This window comes from Sorghum bicolor, chromosome 3 (genome assembly GCF_000003195.3).
Source record: "Sorghum bicolor cultivar BTx623 chromosome 3, Sorghum_bicolor_NCBIv3, whole genome shotgun sequence".
NCBI lineage: Eukaryota > Viridiplantae > Streptophyta > Magnoliopsida > Poales > Poaceae > Sorghum > Sorghum bicolor.
The window spans coordinates 67,458,066-67,473,333 of NC_012872.2; the positions used below are offsets into that span (position 1 = coordinate 67,458,066).

The 15,268-nt window shown below is 43.3% G+C and overlaps 1 protein-coding gene and 1 pseudogene across 1 annotated transcript; both read right to left on the reverse strand.

The window, feature by feature from the left end:
- On the reverse strand, positions 5,113-13,673 carry LOC8058907 (annotated as a pseudogene).
- Positions 9,315-12,973, reverse strand: LOC8058908. Its single transcript, XM_002458719.2, has 2 exons — positions 11,597-12,973; positions 9,315-11,470 (listed from the first exon to the last, which is right to left on the reverse strand). Exons 1-2 carry the CDS (start codon positions 12,832-12,834, stop codon positions 9,760-9,762), a joined length of 2,949 nt encoding a protein of 982 aa, XP_002458764.2. The 5' UTR covers positions 12,835-12,973; the 3' UTR covers positions 9,315-9,759.

The following is a 15,268-nucleotide window of genomic DNA, read 5'->3' on the forward strand; positions in this document are numbered from 1 at the left end:
TTCCCGTCACATTAAATCTTTGTACACATGCATGAAGCATTAAATATGGATGAAAATAAAAACTAATTACACAGTTTGTCTGTAATTTGCGAGACGAATCTTTTGAGCCTAGTTACTCTATAATTGGATAATAATTATCACAAACAAACGAAAATGCTACAGTAACCAAAGCCAAAAATTTTCGCGAACTAAACAAGGCCTTAGGTGTTGGTGAAAAGTTCTGGTTTTGTCTACAATATCATTTTAGGTTTGTATTTAATAATTATTGACTAATTATAAATTAAATAGAATTAAAAAATTTATCTCACAAATTATAAGTAAATTATACAATTAATTATTTTTATTTATATTTAATATTTTATGTATGCGTCTAAAGGTTTATTGTGATGAGCAATCTTAAAAAATTTTAGACAGTTTCAAAATTTATTTTACTCGAGGTACTGTAACACTTTTATTTTTATTTAACAATTATTGTTGAATTATGGATTAATTAATCATAAAATATTTATCTCGCAATTTATAAATAAATTATATAATTAGTTTTTGTTTTTATCTATATTTATGTAAAATTTAATGTGAGGCCCCGCTCGACTATCGTCCCGCGGGCGAACAATACGATCGCTTTCGGCGTGCTTGCACGAAGGACACGGAACGTACGCATGCACAGTGGTAAACAGTTACAGTGTCCGTCGTCGTGAGGCTGTGTTGCTGTGGTGACGTTAACGTTAACATGTGTGGTACGGAGTAGGAGTACGCCACTGGCAGTCACTCCATCGATCGTTGACCTGATGTTCTCAAGTTCCGGATTACGTGCTGGCTGTCCGCGACCGGAAGGTCGCCATTCTGCGGGTTCTGTTCATCTTCACCGAGCACTGAACACGGATGCATGGCATGGGTGGAGACGTGGAGTGGAGTTAAAACATGAACACGCCGAGAACTGAAGTCTATCCAGCTTCATGCCTTCATGTACATTTTACATCGCGTGTCGTCATGACCGTGACCGACCTAGTCGCAAAATGCTGCTACGACAGTCAAAAAAAATTTTACAAAATTTTACATATTCTCTATCACATCGAATCTTTAGACACATGTATGGAGTATTAAATATAGACGAAAATAAAAACTAATTATACAATTTAGTCGGAATTGACGAGACGAATCTTTTAAGTTTAGTTAGTCCAATATTTGTCAAATACAAACGAAATTGGTACAATGTCGATTTCCCAAATTTTTTTTGAACTAAACAAGGTCTTAGTTGCAAAATGTTTTACAAAATACTCCATCCGTCTCAAAAAGAGTGACGTTTTTGACTTTTAGAAATCGTGTTTGACCGTTCGTCTTATTCAAAAATTTTATGTAAATTACAAAATAAATAAATCATTAGTAAGGTATATCTAATGATAAAATAGGTCTTAACAAAATATATAATATTTATGTAAAATTTTTGAATAAGACGGATGATCAAATAAGATGTCTGAAATTCTAAAACGACACTTTATTTGGGACGGAGGGAGTTGGTATTATAATATTTTTATTTTTATTTGATATTGTTTACTTCCAAAATTTTTTTGCAAAATATGAATAGTAGTACTTTCGTTTGTATTTGATAAATATTGTCTAATTATAGACTAACTAGGCTCAAAAGATTCGTCTCGACAATTCCGACCAAACTGTATAATTAGTTTTTATTTTCATCTATATTTAATACTCCATGTATACGTCTAAAGATTCGATGTGACGGGGAATCTGAAAAGTTTTGCAAAATTTTTGGGGAACTAAACAAGGCTAGATGTGAAATCTTTTTAGCACTTTCGTTTGGTTGTGATAAATATTGTCCAATCATAGACTAACTAGGGTCAAAAGATTCGTCTCATGATTTACAGACAAACTGTGTAATTAGTTTTTGTTTTCGTCTATATTTAGTGCTTCATGCATGTGCCGCAAGATTCGATGTGACGTGGAATATTGAAAACTTTTTAGATTTCGGTGGGAACTAAACAAGGCCTAATTATAGATTAATTAGGCTTAAAAGATTTGTCTCTCAAATTACAGATAAACTATAAAATTTGTTATTTTCTAATTTATATTTAATGCTTTATTATGTATCGTAAGATTTAATGTGACGATAATTTTGAAAAATTTTACAAAATTTACAAAGAACTAACAAGTCCTTGGTGCATGGGCAAGAAACTTTCAGCTCATCTACCGGCTTGTCCCGGCAGCTACCGGCCGCTGGGCCCGAGAGCGGCCGCCGTGCGGCATGGGCACACGCACGCACGCCACACCCCTATCGAGTTTAAAATTTTGAGATCACCGATCATATCCCACGGGCGAGCAGCGAGGCAAATCGCTTTCTCAGGGCGGGGGGTCAGCGATGATACTACTTCAACCTACGTCTAAAAATGATTATGTAATTTTAGAAATTAGATCAAGATTTTAAGTAAAAACAGTGACACTTATAGTTTAAATAACTATACTCTCGAAACACATTTTATGGTTAATCTAATGATAGTTATTAAGTATTATAAAGGTTAGGACTTAGAATCATAAAAAATGAGAATTACATTATTTTTTCAACTGTTATCTCTCTAAAAGAATAAATATCTCATATCCCGAGGAGTACAACAATACCAGGTTTTAAATAAATTTATAAAATGTACTAATACTTAGATTCATCAAGAAATTTATTTTCATGGGAAATATATTAGATTATATAAGGCCTTGTTTAGTTTCCAAAAAATTCAAGATTTCTCGTCACATCAAATTTCTGGACGTATGCATGGAGCACTAAATATAGATAAAAAATAGCTAATTAAACAGTTTGCATATAATTTATGAGATGAATCTTTTAAGTCTAGTTAGTCCATGATTAGACAATAATTACTAAATACAAACGAAAGTGCTAAGTAGCCAAACCAAAAATTTTCCCAACTAAACAAGGCCTAAACTGTTTGTAAGGTCTGGTTTGGTTACAGGGACTAAAGTTTAGTCCCTATCACCTCAAAAATTTTGACACATACATGAAATATTAAATATAAACTACTTAAGAAACTAAAACATAGATTGAGATTAATTTTCAAGACAAATTTTTTAAACTTAATTATTCTATACTTAATGATAAATTATTTCATAATTGCTATACTACAAAACAAATATATTAATGATGGATCAATTAGACTTAATAAATTCGCCTTATGAATTGCTGCCGGTATCTGTAATTTATATTTTATTAGTATCGAAACATAACATCCGATGTGATACCCACTAGTCTCTACGTCCAAATACCTCCTAAATTCAAGCCTTGTTTAGTTCCAATTTTTTTTGCAAAATGAATACCGTAGCATTTTTGTTTGTATTTGACAAATATTATCCAATTATAGACTAACTAGACTTAAAAGATTCGTCTCGCAAATTATATAGATATTGTGTAATTAATTATTTTTTATTTATATTTAATACTCTATGTATGTGTCACAAGATTCGATCTAACGAGAAATCTGAAAAATTTTGCAAGATTCGATGATTATTTGACTCCTTAGACAATGAGATTTATTTATGTAACATGCAAGCACCTGACGCTAAGGATTGTTTTAACGATTGACAATCTAGTTTCTACAAGTGCTGGATCTACTAGCGACCGATGCGGTATCCGGATAGAAAGCAGGCTACGTACTACATGCCACCGCTTTGTTTGAAGTGGCCGCCTAATGTGACATGACGTGAGTACATGCTATGGCCTTGTTTACTTCCTAAAAAATTTTGCAAAATTTTTCATATTCTCCGTCACATCGAATCTTTAGACGCATGCATGGAATATTAAATATAGACAAAAATAAAAACTAATTGCACAGTTTGGTCGAAATTGACAAGACGAATCTTTTGAGCCTAGTTAGTGCATGATTAGATAATATTTGTCAAATACAAACGAAAGTGCTACAGTACCTGTTTTGCAAAATTTTTTGGAACTAAACAAGACCTATGTCAATGTTCACAAAAGTTGTCCTAACCAACCCTCGGCCCATTAAAAAAAATTGAAGAATGCTTGCAAGCCTAGGGAAGAAAGAAGCAGCCGGTAGGTACTATATATTGAGCCTAAAATATGAAGAACATGCACAAAAAGGTACTCTGATAAATTGAAGTGTGTTCAAGGATAGGGATTAGCACAGGTTTTCTGCTGTGTTAGGGCCCCGGCCAAGAACACATTCCGAGCAGAAAAGGCAAAGTTAATTATTCGTATGTACGATATGTGTCTTTAAAGGCCTCTACAATAGCAATTTACAAATAGCTAGCTAAAGAAGATATAAAAATAATAACAAATAAACATTATAGTGGAGAGTTATATGAGTTACGAGAGATAAAATTCTTAGAGATCGTGTTAGACTAACTATTTAAGAGTCTATCTCTCTTCTTGATAACCAATAAAATTCTTCCTAGACTAGTTATTTAAAACCATTAGAGACGTCCTAAAACTTTTAGGTTTATATATAATAAAAGAGATAGAAAGGTGAGGGTAGCGTGTGTTCAAACGATCCAAATTGCAAAGTGTAGCCATGGGCCCACCCTTTTTTTTTGTGTCGCCGTGGGCCAGTGATGTCAACTTCAGCAGCATCAGGTCTATCTGCGATACAGTGATCGGTCGACAAGCAATCTCAAGGTCTCACCTATAAAAGGAGGCATGGACATAATTCGGGATGAAGTACGGCGGATTTCAATAGAAAATAAGCATCGCCTTGCCCTCATTCCCCTCAAATGGCTCAACAAAATCGTCAAATTAATAAACATACAAACAAAGCTGCAGTGTGGAGGGTGAGGGAGGATGGATCCATGGAGGTCGGCAGGGTGGTAGGCCATGCAGCTGTTACTCATGGTCACGTCCGCACATCCAATCCAAGAAGGAGGCGTGAACCACCGCGCAAGCCATCGATAGACTTTGGTAGAGCACCTAGCAGAAGAAGAGTGTATGCAGTGGATGCAAGTGGTTGCGGGGAGGCCATCGCCGCCCGATTCAGCCGATGGCAACCAAGTCCACCGCGACACGGCTGGAGCACGGTCAAGGAACAGAGGCCGGCCCTGTGGCATCTACGGAACGGATGGTGTCGTCGTCGCGGGGTTTCATGGACCCCTGGTGCAACGGGTCGGTATCATAGCGTAACACACAGGGCTGTCTACAGTAGTTCCTTGCAAGTTGTTGGCGTCTGTCTAACATCACGTCAGTACCCAACAGCTTTCATAAGCATCATCAAAGGTTTTTTGCACAACAGCCGCATTCTGCATTTACAGTACTCCTCACTCGACGTGTCAAACTGTTTTATCAGCCAGGTGACTCTTTGGTACCAGAGATTACTATTGCCATCATCAGAAGAATGGGTTACAGAGTAGGAGTACTTACAAATGCAACAGGAATATGCTTCGAGTTGACAGGTTACATGTAGTATATATGATGCTAGAGGAAGTTCCTTGTGATAAAGAATCGAATCACCAGTCAATCAATGGCTTTGGAAGGCAGGCAGATAATGCAAGGGCCATGTACAACTGTAAGCAGCGATATGCTGCTCGGCAGAAACGAACCGTCTTGTTCCGTCAGAAGCTGCTCTTCTTCAGCTAGAAGCACAGCACGGGGGCGGTGGATGGTTCAGCGAAGTTAATGGTGATACATCAGTGGCCGGATTTTATATCTATTATCTAAAAAAATCGAGCGCCCATTGCTGGATGCAGACTCCTGCGCGGTGAGCGCCTTCTTGCTCACCGTCTGATGAATCTCGCTTGAGACGGCGTGGAACGCCTTCTCGACGTTTATCGCCTCCAGAGCAGATGTCTCGAGGAAGGACAGGCCCTTCCTTCTCTGAAAATGCTTGCCCGTCTTCCTCCGGGACCGACCATAGGTGGTTCAGATCCGACTTGTCACCAACCATCGTAACGACGATGTTTGCGTCTGCGTGATCCCGGAGCTCTTGGAGCCATCTCTGAACATTGTCGAAGGTTTGCTTCTTTGTGATGTCGTAGACTAGAAGCGCTCCAACTGCGTCCCTGTAGACGTAAGGGCTAGTGATATCGCGGTACCTCTCCTGCCCAGCCGTGTCCCATATCTGTGCCTTGACAGTCTTCCCCTCTATCTGCCTCAGATAAAAGAGAAAAACGCACTTGTGCTGGGATGATGCATAACACGAACAGCTTCAGAAGGCAACACCATCGTCAGATGACACAAACAGCTTCAGAAGGCAACATTATCAGTAACACCATCAGATAACACGAATAGCTTCAGAAGGCAACATCATCAGTAAGGAAGGAATTCCAACTCTAGATGCACAATGACGGTGAACAATGGGCGGAACACTAACAATTTTGTATGTCCTGATCATCAGGAGATCTACTGAACAAGGGTAACTGGTGTGCACAGTCCATAGCTTATTCTCGGTGACGGTGAGTAGGCAAGGCAGACAAACTCTGACCTACCTGAGCTTAAGCTATCTCATGACACCAGTTTTCAACCAAGTAATAAACACGTTGAAAAGCCAAATTAAACTAAAGAAGAGATATAATTCCAAAATTTCAGAGGATATCTTCACCATGTATTAAAAAGAATGGCTTCAGATCTCATCTCAGTCTCTAACTACACTGCGACCTTGATCATTCTTTTATTATTTTCTATATATTGATCCAGATAAAGTATTTGTGACAGCGAAAACTTCCAGTGCATTTCATCATAAAAACTTCCAGTGCACGTAGAAATGAAGTACAAATAATTGTACCTCAGTGCCCCACTGTACAACTCACTATTCAATAGAACCAAGATTGGAAACGACTAATGAAAGAGACAATTAAGGCCATCTCTATCAAAGACTACCAGAATGAATTAGTACCAAAATCATATGGCTGACAATTCAGAGGATTGTACATGACTATATACGGAGTATATATACATGACTATGTAGTGCTCGCACCAACACTTACTACAGGACCTGTGCCAGCAGGTGGATATTATATACTCCGATTTCGTGGGATGAAAATTTACTTTTCTCAAGGCAGATTTTACTTTTTTCCTACTATCACTTCACCTTTCACCTTTCAAGGGTCATCAATCTAAAGTCTAACTAAATATATACAAAATTTACAAATATTTATGATACGTAATAAGTATTACTTAGATCAATTGTGAAATATACTTTTATAGTAAATTTTTTCGGAGATAAAGTATTTATTGATATTATTTCAATAAATTTTTTTCAAAATTGATATTGAATAACTCCTAAAGGCAATATTTGCATTCTTTTGAGACAGAAGGAGTATGAGTATGTGGCTTTTATTTTCCAATTTTACTATAGCTAACTAGTCTTGATTTCAATGCAGACAAGACTTTTCCTACTAGCTCTAGCTTAGGTGAGCCAAATTGGCTCTCCTGGCCTAGCAAGGATCTCAGTTGCATGTGCTAGCTAGGTGAGGTGAGGGCAAGCTTGCCCACAACCAGCACAGCTTGCAGCATTTCTAATCTTCCCTCGTGGCGTCATGCGAACTAAACCGGTAGTGCTTCGCACATTGCATATCAAAAACCATAATACGAACAACCGCATCGAGAGTCAACTATAAAACAGACCATTCATCTATTAATCTCTCGTTCTGAAACAGCACGTCATAAGAGATAAGACTAAGAAATCTAGCGTGTGGCATACTTGCACGAAGCACGGTCAAAATGTAGCAGCTAAACAACAATTGACACAAATCAAAAGACAGACGGGTCGTGCACATGGCGCCGGAGGCCGGACGGATGCCACGCCATGATGCAAAATTCTTCTTTTTTTGATCACCATGAAGCAAAATTCTACCACACATTGCCACATTGGGGGCTCGATCAGATCGGGGTTGGGGTATACGAGGTAACGGGGGTACCTGCAGGGTTTAGTACTTTAGTCAATGGGCCTGGGCTCAACACTTTGGGCCTTAATGAGCCTAGGATGAGATGTACCCACCGGCTCCCACTCCACCCATTCCCTTTTTCCATTTGCTCACTTTGACTCCACTGTCTCGCTCTTTTGAAATCGATCTTCCTCGCTCTAGATTCGCTTGCCTGCTACCATGAAAATGGATCGGATACACTGATATCATATTTGTTTTCATATTTCTGGTTGAATTTTGATTCGAATACGAATAATGTCAATCATATCGGATAAGATATAATTAGATGTCAACATCGTAAATATACGATTTAAGTATTCGGATACGGTATCGAAAGTTGAATATTCGCACTCGCATACAGACATATCTGAACCCCTCTAAACGAATTCGGTCTCAAATACGGTCGGAAAATATCCGTATCGTTTTCATCCCTCTACCCTGAATCGGCATTTCTGGTACCCAGATGGCCAGATTGGCTTGTCTCTTCCTTGAATCAATCCTTTTCTACTCATGTCAAAGCGGACCACATGCTCCCGTGTCCATGTAGTTGTCGCCGCTGCTCGTTGCTAGCGTCCCCTTGGCTACAATATTTGTTCTCTCTAGAGGCGTGTCGATACGATGAGTTGGTGACGCTCTATTTGGTGGCGGTGGTAGCATCTTCCTTGACTCAGCATCCGCGGTGATGAGGATGCTCCATCTGAGGGCACATTGATCCAAAGGAGTGAGTCTCCAAGGGCATAGGCATGAGTGAGAAAAGAAGAGAAGAAAAAATATTTTAATTCTATGGTTAATCCATAGCTAGCTATAAGTTATATGGGTACCTTAGCTATTGATCACATCATAACGTTGAGTCAATTCAATCCATATATAGCCCTGCGTGGATCTCTTTTTGCCCACATTGTGACCGCTCTTGAAGAGAGAAACTCAAATTCGATTAGAGCAACCATAATATTGCAGAAAAGTAGTTCATAGGCATTAAAATATTGTCTACCAACTAGCTAAAAACATTATAAAGATAATCTATAGAGTAGCCCATAAATAAAGGTACTCGTAATGTTATGGACTGTCCATAAAGAATAAACAAATGATCATTCTCTCTTCCCACTCTCTCTCTTACCTCTCACAAGTCACACATGTGACCTGAGAGAGATGGAGATGGAAAAATATAATCACAACCAAAGGTCCGACATTGTGGCAACAACAATAATTACAGCCCATTGACATAAAAGTATATAGATTACCCTGTCTATATAAATTTATAATGCTGCATTGCAGCATGGATAGAGAAGGTCAATTGAGTTATGTTTCAACACGTTTCAATTCTTTCCTATGGAAAACCAAAAACTGTCTCAGAACATTTGTGCAAGTCATTTTTTTATAGCGCGAATCTTTGTTTTAATTTTAATATAATACTGTAACAAAGAAGCAAACAACCATACAGAACCGCATTCATTGAGAGGATAAAAGTTTTTAAATACAATGGCGAAGCCCAGCAGCGAGAGACCAATGGAGCTCAACCGAAGGAACCTACTGGATGCCAAGCCCACATTCATTGGAATCCGATTCAGATCTGCCACGAGAGTATCAAAGTACGTAACGCTTAGGATGGTCCCAGCTTACTACCTAATGGCTAAATTAATCCCAATTCCCAAACAGCCAAACAGGCTAGAGAGGCAGAGGTTCCATTTCCAGTCTTCCATCAATCTACCAAAAAAACGCTACAGACCTACTACTAGTACAGCACTATACTCCAAGTAGACACAACAAGTCCAGTGGGAAAAATAAACTTACCACAGACAACATGCGAATCTACACAATGGCCAGAATGACACGAAAAACTGCACAAACTCTCAGCTCCATACCGTACATTCATGATTCAACCAGTTTGACTGTTTGAGCAGGCTGTAGCTCGTTTGGCTCAGAGGTGCCGCGCTGACTCTGAGTATTCTTGCTCTTACTGTTCCTGACGAAGCAAGACAGCACGACATGGATCACAAAATAGGCTAGCACGGCGATGACGAGCGCGGAGACATATCCAGAGGTCTTCCACGACCGGCTGGAGCCGGCGGCGTAGGCGACGAGGAGGCCGAGGAGGTCCAGCACGATCGTAAAGTTCATCACGCCGAGCCACCAGTCGTCATTCCACCACTTCTGGGGCTGGGACGCTGGTGCCGGGGTCTGCAGCGACACAGACCCCGGCAGCAGAAGGACGATGACCACGACGGATGCGACGAAAGAGGCGGAGTTGCTGTAGAAGAAGGCAAGGTACCGGTGCTTCCTGTTGTCGTGCATCACCGGGTCGCCGGCCTCGTACCCGCCGTCGTTCCTCTGCCAGACCCCGCCCGGCGGTGCCAGGCCGGCCTGGTAGGTGATGCCCGCCACCAGGATTCCAAGCAGCATCAGATACTTGCGCTTGGCATGTAGCTTCTTTTCATATCCGCTTGAGGCTTTCATGCTAACAATGGGGGCGTCGGTTTTCTGTGCTTCGAGATCGGCTTCCATGGGAATTCCAGTGGAAGCAGCCCTGTCTTCTTGGGATGCCTCATCTGCACTCCTGGAGAAGCAGGCACTGATGGAGATACAGTGGCCCTGACACCTGCCTTCCTGGGTTGCCTCATCTGCCGACCGGCCTTCTTGGGCTGACTCATCTGCCGTTTTCTTCTTCTTCTTGTCCGGATCGATCACCAAGAACAGCAAAACCAGTAAGATGACTACGGACAGGACGAACCCCGCCAACGCGAAGATGTAGATGGATGTCTTCCGATGCTGCGTGCTGCCGGCGGCATAGGCACCCATGATCCCCATCATACCCACCGCCGTGCAAACGGAGAGCGCGTTGCTCTGGATGGCCGGCCGGTACAGGTTTTGGTTCACGAGCAGGATGATGAGCGCAATGGACAGCATGAAGCTCACCGAGTTGCAGTAGAAGAACGCCGTGTAACGGCGTGGGTAGTTGTCGAGCAGGACGGGGTCGCCAGCGTGGTTCCCGGTTACCAGGAAGCCGCTCGGCGGCGTCAGCCCGGCTTGGTAAGTGATGGTCGCCGCCAAGATCGCGAAGAGGAGCAGCCGCTTGCGCCGCTTCTTCACCATCTCCAACTCGGCATCCCTTTTCTCCTTCTCTGTGGAAGCTTCGTCATTCAGCCTCGTGCTGCCGTTGTCGTTATGGTCCAGCGTGAATAAGACGACATGGATCACAACGTAGACGAGAACAGCGCCGGCCAAGGCCACGGCGTAGATGGAAGTGCTCACATCCCGGCAGCTCCCGGCAGCGTATGCGCCGATGAGGCCAAACAGGTCCAGTATCATAGCGGCCTCCAGCGCGTTGTGGTGGTGCAAGGTCTTCCTCCTGACCAGGACAATGGCCACCAGGGACGCCACAAAGGCGACCGAGTTGCAGTAGTAGAAGGCCTTGTATCGCCTAGGGCTCATGGTTAACAGGATCGGGTCGCCGGCCTTGTAGCCGTCGCCGTCGTCCTGCCAGAGCCCACCCGGCGGGTTCAGCCCTGCTTGGTAGGTGATGGCCGCTGCCAGAGTGGCCAGCAGCAGAACAAGAGAGTGGGCATTCTCCAGCGCTTGAACACTGATAAATTAAACAGCAAAAACAGAAATTAATCCTACATTATTAAAAAAACAAAGAGAATAAATTAATCCCATTGCAGCAATGCTGATAATTGACAGAGGAATAAGGAAGGATTTGTGCTCTTACCTGGCGTCGTCATTTCCAGTGCTTGGATCTTGAGCGGTCTGCCCCAAACAACATTCCTTTGCTCGACGCAGCCATCCTGACACTTTACCAGTCTTTGGATCTGGAGCTTGTTGCTGCTTAACAGTGACGCAGCTACAAAGATTCTCTATGGCTCCTTTCCAGAACTTGATAGCAGCCGCTTGAAGTAGAATGCACGCAATAACGGCACCAATCAGCGAGTTGACATAGATGGTAGTATCAACCTGTCGGCAGCTGCCGGCGGAGTATGCCCCGACGAGGCCGATGAGCGTGAGGGCGATGAACACATAGAGCTCGCCCGACCGCACATTTGGGCTGAATGTCAGCTTCTTATCCAGGAGAATGATGATGATGAGCAGGGACGCGACGAAGGCGGTGGTGTTGAAGACGAAGAACGCCTTGAGGCGCTCGTCATGGCGGCCGCCCTTGAGGACGGCGTCGCCCGGGCGGTAGTCGCCCTCGGTGCGGTCCCGGAAGCCGCCCGGCGCGCTGAGCCCAGCCAAGTACGTGACGCTCACCGCGAACGTGGCGAGCACCATGAGCACCTTGCGGAGCCTCTCGGGCGCGCTGTCCTTGTGCGACGCCAGCGCCATGTCGACCGTCTTGCGGAGCCTCTCGGACGCGCTGTCCTCCTGCGACTGCGAGGCCATTGCCATGTGGACCGCCTTGCGGAGCCCCTGGGAGGGCGCGCTGTCCTCTTTCCCGTCCTCGTGCCAGCAGGCAAGCGCCATCTGGACCGCGAGGTAGAGGACGACGCCGGCCAGCAGGACCAGGGAATAGATGGCCGTGAGCTTGTCCCGGAACGCGCCGGCGGCGTAGGCCCCCATGAGGCTGAACAGGTCCAGCACCATGACGCCGCGGAGGATGCGGAGCGGCGCCAGGCTGGTGCAGCGCCTCTCGTGCAGCACGGCGAGGATGAGGACGAGCACGATGACCACGAGCGAGAGGGCGAACGCGGTGGCGTTGCTGTAGAAGAAAGCCAGGTAGCGCCGGTAGTTGATGTCGCGGATGATGGGGTCGCCGGCGATGCGGTTCAGGCGGGGGTCAGCCTCCTGCCAGACGCCGCCCGGCGGGTTGAATGCCGCGCCGTACGTCACCGTGGCCACCAGCATGGCCAGCAGCAGGAGGTACTTGCGGAGCCTGTACTCCCACGAGTTCCCGCTGTCGTCGGACTTGGTCTTGGCCATCGCCGGACGGCTCGACCCGCATCCGCATCCCATGTCCACACTCCACCACCACGAGCGTGCTCACTGCCTCGCTCCGGCAGGTGGGCTTTAGCTTTTAATTTAACGTGGCCGCCGGCAGGCGACGCGGGACGCGCCGTGCGCGTTCAGAGGCAGAGGCCTTGTTTAGTTCACCCTGAAAACCAAAAAGTTTTCAAGATTCCCTGTCACATCGAATCTTGTGGCACATGCATGAAACATTAAATATAGACGAAAACAAAAACTAATTACACAGTTTAGCTGAAAATCACGAGACGAATCTTTTGATCCTAGTTAGTGCATGATTGGATAATATTTGTCACAAACAAACGAAAGTGCTACAGTTCCGAAAAGTTTTCACTTTTCGGAACTAAACAAGGCCAGAGGTTTTTTTTTTATGACCTTCACAAAGACTTGACCGGTTGACCCGCACGCATCGTAAAGCACTCTGGCTGATGATGAAGCTGCCTGTCTGGCTGCCTCGTTGGCTCGTTTCCTGGCTTTCCTGCCATGAAACTTCCCTCTCCGGGCTCCCAGGCCGTACCCGGGCGTGGACTTGACCCCGAATTGCAACCTCGTCAAGTCGTCGTGTGCCTTCTCACTCTCACCTGTGTAGCTCGGACCACCTCTGAGTTGGAGTGTAGTACCGGGGCGGCCTTAAACTCCTGGTCCCCATCCGCATCAACGCTGTGGGGTACACTAGTTCAGGCATGAAAACAACATGTGCAACAAAGGCTTAGCAGAGATTAGACAGTAGCTACCGTCAGCATACGAAGGCACCACGTCGACTTTGAGCTCTATATGCACAGAGACAACACGTGTCGGGAGCTCAACTGAACCCCGACAGTGACGGGCATTCTTCCGTCTCAAGAATCCAACCACGTGATCTGATAGCCATTTACAAAAATTTTCTCTCATATAAATCATGCGGGCAACGACCAGAAGACCTCAAGAGATGATGCCAGCAATCTATCAACAACACCGGCCAAGATGGTGGCCTCGATTCATCGAGCGAGTGCTGCAAATGCAAGCTCAAGTTTGCTGAAAAACTGTGTAAATATGTGAAGACAACGATATCTATCCCAAGTAATAATTAACCACAATCATGTTGGGAGTGTAACAGGATCAATCTAACGTAATGGCACGAGATAGGCCTGATAGCGCCAAAAAGGGATCCTGCAAATCGATAAATTTCAGTATTTGATTTGTACTCTAGTTAACTGTCTATTGATATCTGGTTCTTCCAGAATAAAGAAGAAAGCACATTATGATTAAGGAAGCAAGGAAGGATGATGGTAACAATATAATTCAATATGTTAATGAGAACTAGAAAAGCCAAGGCAACGGCAACGCCGAGCCTTTGTAGGCCTTTTCCCTGACGTACTGACAATAGATTTCACCATTGGTTCATTGCTCATCTGCCCTTACATTCTGTTGTCGCCGATATTGATGATAGAGGAACAAAGCTAGATAACTTGTCTCACATATATAAGGTACTTTGCCATGACCTTGTTGGAGGAAACCAGCCTATGGATCTTTGTCGGTTTGCAAAGAGGCCCTGGGCTATTCCTGCTTTGAGGCGACATTTCAGTAATCAGGCAATTACCGTGCTGTCTGCTTCTTGTTGTAATGGTTATCTATATCTACTCCTTCTTAATGAATATGTGCCTAGGCATGGTCGCGGAAAAAAAGAGAGGCCATGGGCTGTTGGTATTATGGAGCCATATCATTGGATCGTACTGCCAAGTACTAAGAGATGGATTGTAATAGATTGGACCAAGTCACCAAGATAAGCAGGGAAATGGATATATTGCGCTATACAGATAGTAATGGCAGCATGGGTCATGAAATGTAAAGAACAAAGAGAAGATATTACCTTAATATATTTTGATCTGTTGTGCTTACAAGATGTCTTCGATGTTTCCAATGGTCGGTTATAATGCCAAGTAGCACTATTTAGTAAGAATAACACTAATATTTCCCCTCATTCTTATCGCTTGTCTTTTCTATTGTTGGCTTGTAGAAACGTTCAGCAGTTGGATATAAGTCCCATGGTTGTCCTTGTGCTTTAAATCTGTTTGTACTCACAAATATGCTTATACATGTACATGACAAAGAATCCAAGAACTAATATGGTTTGTTTTGGCAGAATAGCCATTTTAGTCCCTCAACTATTACTCGAGGCTCAATTTCGTCCTTTAACTTTCAAAACGTCCATTTTAGTCCTCAAACTCTACTATTAGATTCAATTTCATCCTAGAACTATGAACATGATCAGTCCTCAAACTTAGTATTTTGAGCTCAATTTCATTTAAAAACTATCAAAGTGTATTTTATTCTGTATTATTTTTAACTCAACTTTATCTATGTTGTACGTGGAATGTTGCACTACTGCACATGATTAGCTCCACACCACCAGCGATTGAAGATAGAAAAATAATATTTATCTAAA